This window comes from Miscanthus floridulus, chromosome 13 (genome assembly GCF_019320115.1).
Source record: "Miscanthus floridulus cultivar M001 chromosome 13, ASM1932011v1, whole genome shotgun sequence".
Classification (NCBI taxonomy): Eukaryota; Viridiplantae; Streptophyta; class Magnoliopsida; order Poales; family Poaceae; genus Miscanthus; species Miscanthus floridulus.
Window position 1 is genome coordinate 82,487,572 of NC_089592.1, and position 20,675 is coordinate 82,508,246.

The window sequence follows — 20,675 nt, forward strand, 5'->3', positions numbered from 1 at the left end:
CCTTTGTGTAAATGTTCCCAAAAGTGAGCCATGAACTGTGAGCCTCTATCAGATACTATGGTCTTTGGTATACCATGCAACCTCACAATTTCTACGATATACTTCTCGGCATATTGAGGTGGTCGATAATCTATTTTGACAGGCAAGAAATGAGCGGTCTTGGTAAGACAGTCCACAATTACCCAAATCGAATCATGTCCTTTTTGAGTAGTGGGCAAACCCGTGATAAAATCCATACTTATATCGTCCCACTTCCAACTAGGGACTGATAAGGGTTGCAACATACCGGCAGGTTTCATGTGGATGGCTTTCACTCGACAACATGTGTCACATCTGACAACATATGCTGTAATTTCTTTTTTCATTTTGGTCCACCAATAACGAGATCTTAGTTCTTGATACATCTTACTACTTCCGGGATGGATAGATAGCTTAGAAAGGTGAGCTTCATCCATGAGTTTATTCCTAAGCTCTCGATCCTTAGGAACCACAAGACGGTCATCAAACCACAACACGCCCTGTTCATCCACTTTAAAGTGTGGAGACAACTTTTCTTTTATTTTCTCTTTGATGTGGAATATCCCCTTATCGGTTTTCTGACCTTCTATTATCTTACTCTCCAAAGAGCAACTAATCTGAATACTATATAACACAGCAGGATGCATTAGATTGAACCCATCTTCAAGTAATGGCTGCACATTCAAGTAATGTGACTTTCTGCTCAAAGCATCTGCCACTACATTGGCCTTTCCAGGATGATATTGCATATTCAAGTTATAATCCTTGATCAATTCCAACCATCTGCGCTGTCTCATGTTTAGCTCTGGTTGGGTAAAGATGTACTTAAGACTCTTGTGATCTGTGAAAATGTTGCACACATTACCAAGTAGATAATGTCTCTAAATTTTTAGGGTGTGCACAACTACAGCAAGTTCAAGATCATGTGTTGGATAGTTGACCTCGTGCTTTCTCAATTGATGTGATGCATAAGCAATGACTCTCCTTTCTTGCATAAGAACACAGCCCAATCCAGTCTTCGATGCGTCGCAAAACACATCAAATGGTTTCTCGATATCTGGTTGTGCTAGAATAGGAGCAGTGGTCAACAGTTTCCGCAAAGTGTGGAAAGCTGCTTCACACTCCTCTGTCCACACAAACTTATGATCCTTCTGTAGGAGACTTGTCATCGGTTTGGCAATTTTCGAGAAATCTGGTATAAAGCGACGGTAATAACCCGCTAGTCCTAAGAAACTTCTAATCTCAGGAACTGTGGTCGGTGCTTTTCAATTCATAACTTCTTGCACCTTACTTGGATCAACTGAAACCCCATTCTCTGACAGAATGTGACCAAGGAAAGGAACTTCCTTCAACCAGAATTCGCATTTGCTAAACTTAGCATACAGTTGATGATCCCTAAGTCTGGTCAAGATAGTTCTCAGATGCTCTTCATGATCTTTCTCGTTCTCGAAGTACACCAGAATGTCATCGATGAACACTACCACAAACTTATCCAATTCTGGCATGAAAACTGTATTCATCAAAAACATAAAGTACGCAGGAGCATTTGTCAAGCCAAAGGACATAACAAGATACTCATACAACCCGTATCTGGTGGAAAATGCAGTTTTCGGTATATCCTGTGGCCTAATCTTGATCTGATGATAACCGGATCTCAAATCTATTTTGAGAACATCTTGGCCTTGGATAATTGGTCAAACAGAACATCAATATGAGGCAAGGGATACTTATTCTTTATGGTCACAGCGTTGAGTGGCCTATAATCTACGCGCATTCTCAACGTGCCCTCTTTCTTTTTCTTCACAAACAAGGCGGGACATCCCCATTCAGACTTGCTTGGCCGAATAAACCCCTTTTTTGATAAATCTTCTAATTGCTTCTTTAGCTCAGCTAACTCATCTGGAGGCATCCAATAGGGTCTCCTTGAAATCGGAGCTGTTCCGGGGACTAACTCAATTCCAAACTCAATCTCCCTATCCGGCGGAAGACCAGGTAGCTCATCCGGGAATACATCCGGAAATTCACACACTACCGGAATCTGATGAATAGGAATGACTGTCGTAGCACATGTAACACTTATAAGGTCTGTTCTCTGAGGCAATGGTACTTGGAAAGTACCCTCACCCAGGGGATCCTTAAGGGTAAGTACTCGACTTCCAGTATCTATGACTGCTCCCCAATCCTTCATCCAATTCATCCCTATAATGACATCCAAAACTAACCCAGGCATAACTATCAAGTTCACTTGGAACTTCCTGCTACCTAATTCAAGGGTTGCCTCTCGAACCATCCGGTTGGTCAAAACATCAGCCCCTGCTGAACTTATACGGTAACCATAACCCAATTCTGTGCATAGTTGTTCATGTTTCTATGCAAATGCTTGACTCATAAAAGAATGCGATAATCCAGAATCAAATAGAACAACTGTAGGGTTTTCATTGACAGGAAACTTACCAGCAGTGACGGGCTCTCCCTCAGGAATTTCATCCACAGTTGTACTATGCACCCTAGCATTATAAGTTTGCTGCTTCTTCTTGAGCGGGTACGGACAAAACCTCGAAAAATGGCCGGGTTGATCACAGTTATAGCAGGGTCCCCTCACTGTCCCGGCAGATCCCATAGTTCCCTTGGAACTGCCTTGTACCGCAGTTGCGGCTGCTTTGTTGGACTGTACTGCCATCTTGTAAGGCTTCTGGGGTCCACGGAAATTCTGACTTCTTTGCTGAGGTGGCCTGAACCTAGCGCTAGGTGCTGATGGGTGATATGGAGGACGACCTCCCATAGGTGCTCTAGCTTGTGACGGACCACCTTCAAGGGCTCTCTTGCGTGTCTTGGCTATGGTGCTGGCGTTGTTATTCTTCTCTTGCTTCAGACAATCGCTGATGAAGTCATTGAATCTGACGCGGTTGTTGGTACCAACATGCTTCATCATTTTTGGATTGAGTCCCCTCTTGAAACTGGCTATTCTTTTAGCATCTGTGTCAACCATGTCGGGAGCATAGCGACACAAGTTGTTGAAGGCATGCAAATATTGCATCACGGTCTTGGTGCCCTGACTTAACGCCAAGAATTCTCCCAACTTCATCTCGGTCAGCCTGGGTGGAATATAGACTCCACGGAAGGCCTCAGCAAACTCTCTCCAAGAAATCTAAGCATTTGGAGGGAAGGTGGTGCGATGGTGCTTCCACCACATTCCCGCTGGTCCTTGCAACTGAAGTGCAGCATACTCCGTTTTTAACACCTCAGTCATCCTCAACACACGGAATTTATCTTCCATCATGTTGATCCATTCCTCAGCATCGAGTGGCTCTGTTGCTTCCTTAAATACTAGCGGCCTAGTGTCCATAAAATCTTTGAAGCTGCTATATTGGTTCACACCTATGCCACCACCTTGATTGTTACCACGTTGAATGTTGTTGGCAATGGTACGCAGAAAATCCTCCATGTTTTTCTGGGATTGTTCCGCGTTGCGCTGACTCCCGAGCAACTGTGCGAGGAACATTTCAGGGGTAAACGGGGGAGGAGGTGGCAAATGCGGTTCATGGGGAGGTTCATTGTTGTTGCCGTGGTTTCCACCACCACCACCGGTCCCTGCACCGTTAGCACCGGTCTCAGCGGCCTCATACGTGGTTCGGCGAGTGTTTGTCATCTGCATATTTTAGCAATAAGTAATGATTGAGTGAAGCTGTAATAATTGCGAGTGAAGGAAAAATTATGCCGTACTAAATTTACTGGAGAGAATAAATTCATACAATAAAACAGAGGCACAACAATCGCATCCCAATTAAAACAACAGCACTTAATCAAATTACTTCAACGGCAAACATCGCGTCCATACAACCAATTTGCCAGCATACATACACTGGACTTTTATGCGTTCAGATATCGCATTCGAAAATCAAGTTCCAACCACATGCCAAGTCTCATACGTTCGAAGCAACATACAATAGGTTACATGCCAACAAAAGAAAGGTCATCGCGACAGGACCTAGATACTAGCGCAAGGCAACTAGCCTACTCCTTGGGGCCATCGTCGGGATCGGAGACGTCACCATCGCCCCCAGGTGAAACTACAGGCTCGTCCTCATTGTCGTCGTCGATGTCCATGCCAACGGCGTCCGGTGGAGCATATGGGCCAACCCCATTGTAGAGGGCGTGAAACTCCTCGTGCAGGTTGCCGTTGTATTCCTCTAGCTCATCGACCCTCTGCAGCAGAAGGTCCCTCTCATCCCAGGCTTCATTCCTTTCCTGAACCAACTGTCCTATCATGCGGTCTGCATTGTTGTTGGCTTGAGTCAACGTATGCACCCGCTGCATAGCTCTATCACCTCTCTCAACCGCCTGATCTCGCTATAAGTTCATATCAGCCAACTGCTCCTGCAAGCTAGCTATAACACATGCCTATCTCTTCTTCTGCTTTCTCCCCTTGAGCTTATCCTAACCACGCAAGCCAGTCAAAGTCCAGTAGGTACTCTTGAGACTCTCATACGCTCTGATGGCGGCGAACATAGCACTCATTGCCTGGTTGTCGCTAGCCTGTCCCTCAGCTAGACCTCTGACCAACGCACTTCCCTGAGGCTGAACCCAAATGGCATCACGAGGATCATCCCTAGGAAAAGTGCCAGCTAGAGCTGCTGCAAGCTCACTAGGAAATCTGCTTATAATATCCCTGATGACACGGAAGGCTGCTCTCTCTGCACCCACAGCTAGAGTGCGACCCTCAAACTCCAAATGCCAACCATCCCAATCTGGAGCATCACCGAGATCAGGAACCATGATCTCCACCACTGCGAGTCCATCCTCTGCTAACTGACTCTCATTCCAAGAGTACACCGGCTCTTGACCCTCTGGGTACCCCACATCATGGAGCACTCTCCAAAGCAAAGTTGGCATGCCAAACTCGCTCAAGAAGGTGTCCGTGGTGCAGTGCTCCCTCAGGGCCAACAGACGTCAAGGTGCTCTTCCTCCGGTGGACTTACGGGCGGTCTGCTTCGTGCGGGCCATCTATAGCAAAAGTTCTTTTATTACCTCGGGGAAACATATTTTAGGTGATACAACTTTTATCAAAATGAGATAATCAATTTATAAGGGGAGGAATGCATGACATGAATGAAATGCACAAGTAACATGATGTATGTATGTGCCGTACGTTCTCACAAACTTAGGAATAATAATTTCTAACGACGAATTCGGTGGCATACAAACGATCTCTCAAATACGTAGCTAATACGTTCTACACGATAGCGTTGTTATGTACCTGCAGAAGATTCATTTCAGCCCAATTCCCAATGAATGCATAAAAGCAGTAAAGTTTTATCTACACGCTCTACACGAATCCTCAGATACGTGTACAACGGTAGTAACTACCCGAACCATCGTCCTATTGATGGCATCGCCTCCACAGACGGACGACCCATATATGAGATACCTTTGTAAAACATGCGTAGAACATGTAATTACTCTAGCATCATATAAGCATTCACCCTAGATCGGCGGTGTATCCGATCATGCTCTCACAACTCACACTTACCGAGGCGTAGAGGCAAATGATCCATTCATTACCACTCAAACAAGTGGCACTCATACAATAGCACGCCGTATGAGCGACGAAAGAGAAATATGATGCAAGAACCCCAAGTCAGTACTTAATTAAGCCATCTAAAGTTCTTAACTGGGCATAAAGGATATGATCACTGGCACACTTTATATTTTGAAAATCACATTTTCCAAATGCCTTTTTGTTTTAAATACACTTGTGAACAGTAACATGCTAAACCATGCTCTGATGCCAGCTGTAACAGAACCGACCAATTATACGAAATTAAGTAAGAAAATCATCCGCCAGAGCAGACGATTTAGCAAACTTAAGCCCGTATAACCCGGTAGTCCGTGAAATCACGAAGGATTTCAAACCAATTTCCATTCCAGTCAAGATCGTAATAAGTTTCATCACACATGACATTTTAGTTAGTTCCACCTTTAGGTTTTTCTTTCTACATCCAATTCGTATGTACCTCTAGGTCCATAGAGCTACCGCTGAACGACAAATCTTGGATATGTTGGACCACCCATTCCTTCCGACATTGTATGCATCATTTCAGGTTTGTTGCATAATGAAACTGTGTAATATATTAATACGATGCTACGGTTGTTAATGTTTGTTCTCCTTGATTTTATTATACTTCTGTGGATGCTATTATGGTTTCTTTCATCTCAAAATTTTCATATATATATGTCGCAGACAAAGACACATGTATGTCTTATTACTGACTATTATGCTGGCGGGGAACTCTTTATGCTTCTTGATAGGCAACCTATGAAGGTTCTGAAGGAAGATGCGGTTAGGTGGGCATTGACGTTGACATTGAAATTGTTTATTTTGCTTAGATTTAGTTAAAACTCTTTATGCTTCTTGATTGTCAGGGATATGCTACTCTGATCTTTAATTTGTTTAGTTACATAGTATAATTGGTAGTTGGATACAATAAGAACCCAAAATGTATAGTTTGATGTAGTTGTCCATGATTAATTGTTGTAGGTTCTATGCTGCAGAAGTGGTCATGGCGCTTGAATACCTACATTGCCAAGGTAGTTGTAACAGAACCGACCAATTATACGAAATTAAGTAAGAAAATCATCCGCCAGAGCAGACGATTTAGCAAACTTAAGCCCGTATAACCCGGTAGTCCATGAAATCACGAAGGATTTCAAACCAATTTCCATTCCAGTCAAGATCGTAATAAGTTTAGCGGTCACCATCACATATTACATAAAAGTTTGCAATCTCAGATACATCAGAGTTTCAACATAGTTATTACAAAACAAGTTCGAATAAAAGTAGCGGAAGTCATTTGTTCAAACCACACACACACACACGGAGTTTAAATACAGTGCCAGCGAATGATCATCTCCAACAAAAGTATCAGACGAGACGTAAGGAATGACCATGCCCATGGTCCTAAGCATCACCCATCGCAGGATACAGGCAGTTGATACAGTAGCCGTAATACATCTGCCCATCTACAACAAGTGGGAATAAAACCCTGAGTACGAGAAGGTACTCAGCTAGACTTACCCGACATAACCGAAAATAAGTGACACCAAGGATTATGAAGGGCTTTATAGTAGGGTAGCTGACTCATTTGCAAAAGAAGCATTTTTAGCCTTTCAAGAACCTTCCTAAAAGCATTATTGTCAATTTAATTATTATTAACCTGTCGACTAGATTTGCACCTATACTAGAGCAAACATATAATTAAGTAGATAATGATAACCAACGATCATTAAACAACTTCCATCCTGTCATATTCACTATAACTGTCCAAGTGTTCCATAAACATTTACTATGATGAAGTAACTCAAGTCAAGTGCTCACTGTCCAGGAGCGATGGCGATTCGAATCGATTCCTAACCAGCTGGTGATTTATTTCTTACACAAACCTCACTCACCCGCTAAAGTGAGATATTGATCACCGAGTCAACTATCCAAGAATCTCGAGTTTGCCAGGAACCACATGTACCCGGGGGTCGACCGACTGCACTTTGGTCTTATCATCTCGCCCCCGTGTCCTACCACACCTGCTCCGGCACAGTGCGCTACGGGCAATCTACTCGGCCCAAATAATCTGCCAGCTTCGCGGTCGGAAGGTACTTTATCCGGCCAGCTAAATGTAAGGCATGCGTTCAACATGACTCGAGGCCCAACAACGGTCGGTCCTTAATCGACACAGACGGAAAGCACTACAGTCCAAAACTCTGCAAGTCTCCGTCCGGTCTCAACTTCATTTAACACTTAGTTATACCATGACTTCATAGTCATCCAATCAGATCCAGGTAACCATCTATAGCTCGTAGGTGACAGGAAATCACCCGACTTCTACCGGTCTAAGCCAGCTAAGCATTGACTCGACTGCGGATACCAGGGTAACAAGGATATAGTATAACAAAGGTAAACAAGGTATAATGCAGCAACGGTTGCAAACAACTCCTGAACGTAATGCATCAATTAAAGTAAAGCATTGAATTAATAATTGCAAACCGGGAGAAAATGCTCCGGGGCTTGCCTCTCTCGAAGGAGCTCGGACGGTGATCGGGGCACTCCGGAAGTTCCTCAATGTCCTCCTCGTTGGCTTCGGGCACTTCCTACGGCTGCACCTCGAACTGCTCCTCGGGCTCCTCGGGTATGACGACTAGGTTCTCGGTTTGCGATCCTGTATGATGCAATGTGCTTAAGTGCTTATGCAATCGGTGCATCGGATGAGATGAATACAATGGATATGTTTAAATGCAAGGTAGTCAACATCATCCAAGAAAATATACTACAAGCACATGTCATCTACTGCATTCTCTCCTACTACTAATATGTTAAGTCAACATATCTTATTAAATGCTTCAAAGATACACCAAAGCTTTACTAATTTCTTAAACACACATAAAGCAACACTTAATTAAACCCTAATTAATAATAGGTTTGAATAGCAACCTCTATTTTTCTTGCTTAGAAAAATCTTAGAAAATTACCATAGCACATTACTACCCTAAATAGTCTACCATCAGATTTTCATGGTGTTTGAATGAGTCGGTTAGCCTACACAAAAATAACAAGCTATGGCAGGATTATGAACATAAAAATACTTTGAACTGTGAAAAGTGTCAAACAACAGAGTTAGTATTTTCCTAGGTTCTTCATAGCATACAATGACTGTACAAAAATGATCACATGCATGTTTTATACAAAGTTTGCTCTCTAACTAAAATAACAAAAATCAGCCATTAAAGGTACTTGAACTACACCTCAAAATTTTCCCACAGCACATGCATGAAACATATTTTTCCTAGGAAGTACATGACATAAGAAGATTAACAAACTTGGAATCATATTTTTCTGAAGCCTATAGATTTTTCTACATATTTTTCAAGTTATCAGCAATATACATGATTAAATAAAATTCTACAGCAAAGTATCTCAAAAATGACATGCAATAATTTTCCCAAGTAGATCTGATGATAAGTAACCTAGACAAATATATTTCAACAGATTTGGAGCAACTTTGAGTATCCAAACATTTTTCAAACCATTTCTATTTTCAAATAATAAAGAATAAATTGAAAACAATTCATCCTACTTCTACTGGGCCAGCCCGCTGGATTCAATCGGCCCACGGCCACATTTGGCCTGCACGGCCTGAGCGGAGGGGAAAGGGGAGGCGGCCCGGCAGGGTGTCGGCCCATGGCCTTTCGGCCTGGCTCGGCTGAGGCAGAGGCCACGCCGGCGCTGCGACGTCGCGGCGGCGCGGCTCGGCCACGAGGCCGGCGGCCATTGCCGGCCGTGACAGGGCGAGTTAGCGGGAGCATGAGGTTCACGAGAAGATGGTGAAGGCAGGAAGGTAGCTAGGCAGGGTGGAGAAGAGAAGGAAGGGCAACTTCCACGGCGACCGAGCACAGCGGCGCCATGGCTGACGGTGGCGAAGCTCGAGATGGCGCTACCTGAGCTCGGAAGTCGGCACGGGCGCGAGCACGACGTGCCGGAGAGTGAGGTGGAACTGCGGGCGCGTGATTGCTGGCCGTGGTGGAGAAGGCGCGGTGAATTTGGCCGGCGGGTGCGGTGGTGCGGCGAGGAGGAGAGCGAGTGCGCGCGGTGCTGGCGGAGAGGAGAAGCAGCGCGGGAGTGAGCGAGCGAGCGCATCGGCTTCGGCAGGAATAGGCGGGCGCGTGGGCGCGGGCGCAGGCCGGCTGCGACGCGCGGCGGCGTCGACGGTGCATGGCCGCCACGCGGCGGGCAAGCTCTGCCGCGGTCGGGCGCGGCGCGGCGCGTTAGCGGGCAGGCGCGCGCGAAGGCAGGCCAGGCACGGCGCTAGGCTGGGCTAGGCTGAGGCGAGGCGCGCGGCGCGGCGGGAGGCTGGCTGGGCCGGCTTTGGCCATGGGCCAGAAGCGAGGCGGCGGCCCGCGAAGGAGAAAAAAGCCCTTTTCCATTTATAGTTTCAAGAAAATTTTAAATGCCAGCTTTCAAATATCATTTTGAGCAAGAAAATGACATCTTTTGAAAATGTACAAAAAATGAAAGTTGATTAGAATTTAATTCTCTACAACTTTGCTTTTATGACCAAAGCCAAATTCTTTCTAAATTTTGAATTGTAAAATCAAAGTCCATGTTTAACTCAAAACCCTAATTTTTGGGAAATTACTTTGGAAGCAAAATTTTGAATTAATTTGAATACAAACCTTGCTCCAAAAATTGAACTAAATAATCCTAGATGATTTACAATAGTAGCCAAACATGTTTTACTAACCTAGCAAGCAAAATCAGGGCAAAACCATTCTAACAAATATATGCAACATTCAGGTTTCACAACATGTTTCATATGTTTCGAAGCAGTGTTTCAATTGTTATTTACATGATTAGGCATGTATGATTAGGATGCTTGATGATGCATGATATGTATGATCTGCAGTGCCTAAATGCAGGCATAACACCGGGGTGTTACAGTAGTCATATGTGCCATACTAATTATATAAAATGAAATTCTCTTTGGTGGTGGTGGGCAACATGGATGTATTGCGTAGCCAAACACAACTCAGTATACAACAAACATATTGTTTCACTTGACCAATAGTAATTATTTGCTAACAATTTGAATAATTGTTTTAGGTATGAATTTAACCACTCATGAAGGCATAGGCTTCCCTAGTAGACAAAAGGGGGAGGGTTCCTTACACTTATTCATCATATTTTAGTAGAGAAACTTGCGATGTTTACTATTTCTAAGCATTTGCTCCCCTCTTATTTTTTTCAGGTATAATCTATAGAGATTTAAAGCCAAAGAACATTTTACTTCATAGAGATGGGCACATTTCCTTGACAGACTTTGATTTGTCTTGCTTGACATCATGCCGACCACAAGTAATGTCACTTCATTAATATATCTTATCGGACAGTTTCATGACTATTAGTTTAACTCGTTAGTCTATTTTTCTTAGTTACACTTCATAATTATTCTTGTTGCTTGATAGGTGTTTCTTCCCAAAGATGATAAGAAGAAAAAGAAGAGGAAAAGCAGGGGAAATCCCATATTCTTTGCTGAGCCGATGTGAGCATCAAATTCTTTTGTTGGTACAGAGGAGTACATTGCACCAGTATGTATATGTATATGTTGTTATATTTCAGTTTATTTGTGTGATTTTTTTCCAAGATCTTTATTTCTTGTTTCTATTTGATATGTGTGATGGTCATCATCATTTGTCACATCAATCCTTGTATGCATGTTGTAGGAGATTATTACCGGAGCCGGCCATACAAGTGCCATATAATAATGAGTATTTTGTTGGATTAGGAATTTTTCTATATGAGATGTTGTATGGTTATACACCCTTCAGAGGGAAAACAAGACAAAGGACCTTTGCTAATATTTTGCATAAGGATATCAGATTCCCTGTGAGCATACAGGTAATAATAACATCATTTATTCTAGTAGGTGAGCCTTGTAGCAAATGTTTGTGATGTATATATGTTAATTGTAGGTGAGCCTTGCGGCAAGACAGTTGATATACCGGTTGCTACACCGGGACCCTGCAAATAGGCTTGGTTCCTACGAAGGCGCTATGGAGATCAAACAACACCCCTTCTTTTGTGGCATAAACTGGGCTCTAGTTCGTGCCACCACACCCCCAGAGTTAGAGGCTCCCCTAAAAGATACATTGGAAGCCATAGGAGATACACTACCTCCTCCTGATGCAGCTAATCACACCGATATGTTCTGAACAAAGGAAACAAAAAAATAAAATTTTAGATGATGAAGATGCATGTTTGTCTATGCATGAATATGACGTAGATGAGAACAATAATGTATGTCAAGGACTAATTAATAATCTCAATCCATCTTTATGCATGCGGGTGCAATGGAAATAAGATTGTGTATATTATTTGTATGGTTGCAATATGCACATGGGTCTAAAATCTCTCTCTCCCTCTCTAGCAAACATGCATGCCATTGCAGTGTAATAGGAGAAAAAACATCAAACAAATTGTCGGTGTTTCGAACCACTGGCTAGTGATTTTTGTGATTGCACATTTGGCCCGGATGGTGAGACAGAAGACACAAGGGATTATACTGGTTCAGACAAAATGTCCCTACGTCCAGTCGAGACTGCTCATGTTACCGGCTCTGGTTTACAGTAGGGGTTACAAACGTACGAGAGAGGTAGGAGATCCCAAGTCTCTGAATGCGAGTAGAGTGTAGTGTGTCTGCCGCTATGTGTTGTGACTCCCAGGACGACGTCGTCCTACTCCTCCTCCTTACGGGTCCTGCCGATCCTATATGCGATGATGGGGACGGGCACCATGTCGCGGTCCTATTTTCTACTGGCGCCAAGTGTGGGCATGGCCACCCTGGTCATGGCATCCCATTCCACCTCAGCGGACGACATGGTCAATAGTGCAGGTCAACAGTTGACTCCAACGAGAGCCATACTCTCCATGTGGGTCCCGCCGATCCTATAGGCAATGATGGGGATGGGCGCCATGTCGTGTTTTTGTTTTCTACTAGCACCACGTGCGGGCGTGGCTACCCTGGTCATGGCGTCCCATTCCACCCCAACAAACGGCATGGTCAACAGTGCGGGTCAACAATTGACTCCAACGGGAGCCATATGGGGATTGGCGGCACAGTGCCGTCCTATTCCACACTGTGAGTGATGTGCAGTCTCAGGCATGGCCCGTCATGGCTTTGGATCATGTCGAGACATGCACCCTCACATCAATGGTGGTTGGGAGCAGTGCGGGCCCCCACGTGGTCCTGCGCTCCCGCCCGAGGTCTGAATTTGACACCCGAGTGTCAAGCGAGGCGGAACTCCTCCTCTAAGGGCCGGATGAGGTAGAGCCCAAGCCCTCGGGTCGGGCGAGGCGTAACTTTCCTTCCTGGGGTCCGACAAGACAAGATCTATGCCCTTAGGGCTGGGCGAGGCGGGAGTCCTCTCCTATGGTGTCGGATAAGACCATGGTCGTGTCCTTAACCTATCCAAGGCGCTAATCTTGATGTCTATTAACTCCTTGTCTCTGGGTATCCAGATATAGATACCCGACACAAACTATTTTATGGACGGTTTCATGTTGTATTCAAGAGATAGTGAGTTCTACTTGTGCTATATGATATTGTCCATATCTTAAAATTTATTAACACAATGCAACATATGTTTTAAAAGGATCTAGCTCCAGAAGTAGGTGAACTTAGATAAAACAGAAGACTACAAAACAATGATAGACTACCTCTTGGACCTCGAGCACGAAGGCAAACTCAAATATGAGTATGTAATGTCATTCAGTTGTTAGGCCGTTGTTAGATCTTGTTGATGTGCTCTCATCTGGATATGGCGTGTCCGCAAATAGAAAAATAAAATGAGTCCTTTGAAATATATTAATTTGTTTACAACATGGAGTTTATTTGTTTCGACGAGTTTAGCTCAACTGGAGAAGACCCTAGGTAGACATGGAAGCCAGCCAAAGCAAGTTATGAGATTCTGAAATAAGGGTAGGCTAGGAGATCTATATGAATGATGAATCTTGTAGTTTTATGTCAAAGTGTCAACTTGGAGTTGTCAATAAAATAAAGGCAACTATCTTTGGTGTAATTATGAAACTAGTGGCTTATATCTACACTTAAGTGTGAGTTCACTTTGCAATGAACTACTAAGTTATTAGTGAATGATCACTTGGTGATGGTAGGCGGTTGCACACATGGACTATGCGTAAATTTTTTTTCGAGAAAATACTATGTGCCTTATTTTTAGGCATGCTTAATATGAATTCAATAGCAGTAATTTGTATCATTATCTAAAGTGCCTTTATATTTGTCATAAAAATTACTTTTGTTAGGTTATATTTATTTATATTTTTTGAAATCATCCATAATTTATGGATACCATTGAAAAATAAATGCTCTAGTAGGCTATATATTAAAATGCAAATGGTGTATATGATTAAACTGTTTTAATAATTTACTAAAAAGGTGAAGCTGTAAATTGGACAAATAGACTCATACTTTTTTTTTAAAAAAATGGAGGATTATTTTTTTTATATATAACTAAAGTATATACGAAATAAAAAAGCTAAAATTGTTGGGCCCACCTGTCAGTCAACCTTTAGCCTACCTCTCCCACCGTTCCCCAACCTCTGTTGTTATCGTGTTCATCTTCGATCTCCATCTCCCTTTTTCAGGCGGGGATGGACGATTACGCCCGGGAGATGATGGAGCTCAAGACGCTCGTCACCCGCACCCTCGAGAAGAAGGGTGTCCTCGCCAAGATTAGGGTTCGTACTTCCCACTTCTTCATTTCCCTAATCCCTCCATTGATCCGGTGCCTCCACCACGCCCCGCGGATCTAGCTTTTCCTCTCCTCCGCTTTGGGGATCTACACCTCCGCTTCCGCAATTTGCTTCCCAAAAATCCGCGCATTTGTTTTTTTTTCAATTTCGAATGTGCACATTCTGAGCGCCCTGGCGCTGTTGGGTAGGTTCTTGTTTAGGAATATGAAAGAATGCTCACGCATTGCTCAAGAAGTTTTATTTTTCACCAGGTCCATTTTTGTTGTTCTAGTTGCCATTACCAATTTCCTGATGATGTTTCTGGCTGCATGACTAGGCTGAGCTAAGAGCAAGTGTGTTTGAAGCCATTGAAGAGGAGGATCGGGTGGTAGAGAATGATGATGGCGGGAATCCTGCATTGCTTGGTAGCTGTAATGACCGAGCTAAGCAACTGCATGCTTCACCTTCAGGTTTGCCCTTTGAATGTGCTGGCTAATAAAATATGTCTGCAGAAGCTAAAGCTTGTCTTTGATGCACTATCAAAACAAAAGAAACCAAGCGAATACTGCTATATGCATATACACCTTTTCTCTCATATACTGACCTATAGAAATTTATACTACTGTTCTGAAATATTCCAGAAGGACAAAGCTTGATATTCTGCTGCATGACAATCTTTTCCCTGCTGGAAATTGTGACATTTTTTAGCAAGCAATTTAGGACTAAACTTGAAAGATACAATTTTGCTTTTCTCCTGAGTCCTGATTGAAGACTAGCGTGAGTCTTTGGATTTGAATGCTTCTGCACTGGTGATAATTGAAAGAAGCATTTCCATAATGTAATTTGTTGTTTCTAAGTCCCATCAAGGATATCTCAAATGTTTAAGGTGGTTGTGCAGCCTTAAAATGATTTTCAGTACTAAGTTTAGCCTTGTATTTTGCAAGCTGCACATAACATGGAATGGCTTTACATTATAGGATTTCTGTTGCTTGCAGGTAGGTTACTAACTGCACTTGTATGTGAATACTTGGAGTGGGCTCAACTAAGTCACGCAATGAAAGTTTACTTGCCAGAGTGTAACCTGGTAAGTGGTGGCTGTTCCTGATATTTCGTTTTTGCATTTCAGGAATCAACATCCGTAATGTTTCCCCGTTTTGTTTGTAAATCAGCCCAAGGACTTCTGGAAGAATGAACTGAAAGACTTTTCTAACAAAAGTGGAGCTGAGGGGAGCAGGAGTGCTGAAAGTGGTCCAATGCTTTTAGATGTTCTTGAAGGTTATCTGAAATATGAGGTTTATCTCTCGCATTACCATTAGCAGAAGCAAGAATCATCCTTTTGTTTCTTTATCTTCCCCAGTAAAGGAAAAAAATGTGTTTGGGGGTAATGTACCCAATTCTTTTTTCCCTACAAAACTATGTAGTCCTGTATGGATCAAGGTCACAAATCTCTGGCTATTAGCTGCCGCTATATCTGTTTTAGGTACTAGACCACTATTTGCCCCACGTTCATTTTAGCCAGGTATTAGTCTTATGAGAACTCTGCAACTAAATGTCTATTTGTTACACTAGTATGGATCCTCTTATGCATCGGTATGTAGAAAAGGTAGTATATTGAGTTGTGAGCAATAATCCTTCATATTATTGGTGTCTTGCTTAATCAAACTGTCCGAAAAAATAGATTGCTTGCCACAACTATAATACTCATCATGGTGCTGCCTTAGAACAAAAGGTAGGTGTTGTTATTCTGGAAGCTTAAGGAGATAGGTTTATCAAGATCAAGCACATCTTCACTGTTTGTAAATTTTCTAGAAAGCTGGAACATTTGGAGAATGTAGACAATGATTCTTAGAATAACCATAATGGATAAAAATTGATATACTCTTTTCTGAGTTTGGTCAGTTGTCTTACACTGTATCCACGGGATTTATATTTACAATGCATTATCATTATCATTGTAATGAGATCTGCTTACATGTGATTTTTCAATCTCAACTTATTGATGCAAGGCCCGTGCTCAAGGTCTCCTTTTGTTAGTCTGCGGTGCTTGGGGTATGAGCTGCATTTATGCTGCTTTCTGCCTATATGACCTGTAGTTGACTGCGCACGCAAAATTTGATCTTAATTTTTTGTCCAGCTTGGCTTTCACTGTCCTTGAGCAAGTAAAGTTGGTTTTCGTATTATACTTTATTAATAAGAAGTTTTCAATTGTTAACCTCCAAATATAGTTAGTATGCTCTAGCTTAAAAGTTTTGGTTTTCTACAGCATGCTTTGGTCATCTAAATATGTTGTTTTGGACAGAATTTGTCTCAAACAAGGATGGGTGGCAGGAGGATGATGAGTTCAGAGTCTGATCCATCTCTAAATGCTGAACATCGGAGCATGAGGAGGCCACCATCAGCAGTCAGTTGGGAGCCTGCCTCCTATGGGGAGGTAAGCATGATGCCATACTGCTGTGCGTCTGTAATTATGCACATCTATTTGTTTTTGGCTTTAGATGTTTGGATGTGAGTGTGACATATATTACTTTGAAATTGCCAGGCCAATCTCTTCGTCGCAGGCATCAGGTCTGTGCACTGCTGTGCAATCTTTCCAGTTATGATGATATATGTAGCTGTGTTGTTCCAAATTCTGAAACAAGTGGTCTTGGTACATGTACTTTCAGATCGCAGAGGGGGATCTTCAGCTTCCAATAACACAAGGAAAGATGAGTACAACTGGAGATACGATGCCGATGATATATCTGAAGAGGTGCTGCGGGCATCGGCTGCTCTAGAAAGTGTCCAGTTAGACCGGAAATCTCGGAATCTGCCGACATCTTGGAGGTAGGTGGGATCGCTTGATTAATCAATTGCCCCTCGATCACCATGTGATGAGTGAATGTATGGTGTGCCTTTGCAGGCATTCAGGGGATGGCGCCGAGTAACAAGCAACAAGGCTTTGGAGCTTTTTCGCGTGACTGACACTGTATTGTGTAATTTGTATACCACTCACTCATTTGTGGTGGTACGATGCTTGGCTTGCTGCTATATTATATTAGAGAAATGGTACACTGGTTTTGTATGATTATCTATGCTGTAACGAACAAAACAAATCAAGTGTTACAGTTTGTTGAACTATATGGGTGGACTAGATTGTGTGCATCCATCCATCCCAAGGCAAGTGTGACACCGTGTGTGCTCCGTCGCTCATAAGCTGCCAGTCCAGCAGCGAGTTTCATTGGCTTGCTCAGATGTGATGCATGCTTCATCTCCGATAGTTCAGTCCAACACTAATTAACTGTATTATGTAATGCATACTAGCTAGCTAGTATTAGGCTGCGCTTGTAGGAAGCCTACAAGGGCAAAACACACTCGTGGTCGTTCGTGAATCACTGTCTTCATCGTTAATCATTCATTGCCGATGCTACCGTGTCATTTTCGATTGAATAGAAACAACGTACGTGCAGTTAAGTAGCTAAAATAGTGTCCACCATTTTTTAAGAAGGTCCAGCTCGTGCCTACTTCAGTGCGCCTTTTACTTTGTGGGAGATGCATATAGTGATCTAGAGATATTTATTTATCACCATAAAAATGAAAGCAAAATATGCATGACGAAAGATAATTTGACAAATAAAGTTGAAGATGTATATTACATATTACTTATAAGCAAATGCGCGGGGGATCAACATCTATCCCTTATGCTAGTAGAAGCTCCAAATAGACAAACAACCGAAGTTTAAATATTATTTGATGCAAGCCAGCAACTTATATTAACTGTTTTCAAATAATTCCCCCAAAGTCAGCCAACATGGTGTGTATGGGAAACTGGTACTCATGCCCACAGGTATATGTATGCGGCCACCCAACCATTGAACCTTTGCGGTATTCAAATTATAAGATATTGTTCCTGATCTTAAAGAAAAGAAGACAATCTCTTTGTAAGGATGAAATCCGAGAAAATCAACATGGTAGTGCTCTTTTGCTTCGAGGGCCTTATTATCTTTGGCTTCATCAAAGACAATGTCAGCATTGTCAAAGTCCCATTCATCATCAGCAGCAAAATCAGCAGGTGGTACTTCCTCGTTATTATAGTTACGGATCACCCTCCATACGTCATATGCAAAACCGCTCTGAACAAGAGGAAGTTTATCTGGATGTAGCGGTGGAATGCTGATGATAGTCTTGAGCACCCACTCCATGTGAATAATGTGATTTCCATTATTGATCTCTTCCTTCTCCTTAAGCAACCAGACACGAAACTGAGGGCAGCTACTCCAGTCGACCCAATAAAATAACGCAGAATACACCCCTTTTTCTGATTTTCCAAGTAAAAAGTAGGATACTTAGCACCAAGTTTGCTCGGTGTTGCTGGAGATCTCATCATTTGATACTTGTCATTGTACAAGGCGATCCTGCAATTAATTAAATACAAAAAACATGAATATATATATATATATATATATGTGTCATGTGTCATGTGTGTTTACTTAGCACTAGAGCAAATAAATCGTATATATATAATTGTATAATAAAAAATAATAAGGATGCCAACTAGAGTACCTACCTCATGACAGAATCGTTTTGACAATGCACATAGAGTGCTCCTCGGAAATATACGGCCTTGCGGTCCCAGCAATCAGATTGCAGCATATCAGCCATGGTCCCGGCGGGCTCCCCTTGGCAGGATCCAGGACCTCTCCTCCCACCTCCACGTCCTCGACGAGAAGACGTGGATTCTCAATGTGGATGGAGGCCATTGTTGCTCGTCAAGGTCAATGGTGATGTTTTCCCGGTTGCCCAGCAGACCATGGGCAAGCAAGGGGACAAGAAATACCTCGAAGTGCTGCGGCGACTCCACCATGGGATCGTACACAAGGTAATAGCTTGAATACAACAAGTTGTGGTCGTCGTTGTTGTCCTGATCCTCCGTGGTCCCGGCCCAGACCCTGACCCCACCAAGCATGTCGTCAATGGATGGTTCCGGGGAGGTAGGCAAGTTGGCCCATTGGCGTGTGGCAGGGTTGACCACCATGTCACACAGAAAGAGTAGACCATTGCAGTGATCCTGCACTTCCAGAATCATGTAATCTTCCAAGAAGTCAAGGCAACCGCCGGGGATTCGACGCGCTGCCCAAGCAGGGCGTGCGAAGAGATATGTCAGCTGCTCGAAGGCGTCGAGGCTGGTGCAGTAGAAGGCGTCGAGGCGGAGAGGGAGGAGGTCGGCGCGCAGCAGGCGGCGAGCGTCGATGATGGAGCACCAGTGCTTGCGGACGCAGCGTGACGCCGCCAGGCTGCTGGGCGGGAGGCGGCGCAGGACGTCGGCGAGCATGTCGTCAGGTAGCTGGTCCATAATAATTATCTTACTATATGAATCGGCCGCGGCGCGGATCGGATGAGATGTATAGATTCGGATGGTGGTGGTGGACCGGACCGGCCGGCCGTGGAGCTGGACGGGGGAGAGGTACGACGGTGGCGACAGGAGATCGGAAAGTATATATGTATATGATGATGGTGGTGGTGGAATCGAAATCGATCATCCGATGGATAGCTAGGTTGGAAACGGAGACGAGTCGGAGTCGGAGTCGGAGTCGGATGGATTATTATTAGGTTTAAGCAGGCGGGAGGAGGCGGAAGGTACGGTGGTGGTGATCGATGATGGCCGATGGGTGAGATCGATGCAGCCGGAAACTGATGATGACGACGGATCATATATATCGGATGGGAGGGTAATAAGGCTAGTTGTTGTGTCGATCTACATGCTTGTGCGGCTGCATGTCTTCATCGTTTCCTCGATGATGAATGATGATGCATGCAAACATATAATTTCACGCCAATGCAAATTAAAGCCAAGCTGTGCTACTATATAGTACATACATGCGTTGAGTCTCAGATGATCCGAATGAACAAGGAACAACGCTAGCGCAATAATAGAGGAGAGTTAGTTCGACTGCTCCCATGGATCACACTAATGGCGTGTGCGTGTGTTACGGCAGGCGCACGGATTAGGAAAGACTAGGGCCAACTATATATATTTTTTTTATTAGTGCGAGATACAATTGTTTTTTGAAATTGTGCGGTAACATAGAACAAACAAATACACCATCTGTATAAGTACCTACACTACACTAATGAACATTTAGTTATTCGCATAAATCTTACATGTCTTCAGCTACAACTAAAACATCTATATCTATTCCGTCCACCAGGCGACACCAAGCCGATCGCTCCATAGCCCGCCCGGCAGTTTGCACGCTTTCTAGCTGCGAGACCGGCCAGGCAGTTCACAAACTCCTCCAATCACGTTCCCAATCACGTCCTTCAATCACGCTCCCACACCAATCAAGGGGATATCCCGTATCAATCTTCATGCAGGAGCAATTGG

At 43.5% G+C, this 20,675-nt stretch overlaps 1 protein-coding gene and 2 pseudogenes across 2 annotated transcripts; 2 read left to right on the top strand and 1 right to left on the bottom strand.

The window, feature by feature from the left end:
- Window positions 1–6,042: 6,042 nt before the first annotated feature.
- Window positions 6,043–11,322, top strand: LOC136500891 (phototropin-1B-like). 2 transcript variants are annotated; one of them, XM_066496354.1, is made up of 6 exons: window positions 6,043–6,119; window positions 6,260–6,363; window positions 6,557–6,606; window positions 10,812–10,918; window positions 11,029–11,151; window positions 11,287–11,322. In XM_066496354.1, the coding sequence occupies exons 1-5, from the start codon at window positions 6,075–6,077 to the stop codon at window positions 11,107–11,109; spliced, it is 387 nt and encodes a 128-aa protein (XP_066352451.1). In that variant the 5' UTR covers window positions 6,043–6,074; the 3' UTR covers window positions 11,110–11,151; window positions 11,287–11,322. The 2 variants fall into 2 exon arrangements, with proteins under 2 accessions (XP_066352451.1, XP_066352452.1); XM_066496355.1 differs by having other exon boundaries at window positions 6,091–6,119; window positions 6,328–6,363.
- A 2,885-nt stretch (window positions 11,323–14,207) lies between these two features.
- Window positions 14,208–17,431, top strand: LOC136500889 (protein TONNEAU 1a-like; annotated as a pseudogene).
- A 545-nt stretch (window positions 17,432–17,976) lies between these two features.
- LOC136499099 (uncharacterized) lies at window positions 17,977–19,643 on the bottom strand (annotated as a pseudogene).
- Between the last annotated feature and the right edge of the window lie 1,032 nt (window positions 19,644–20,675).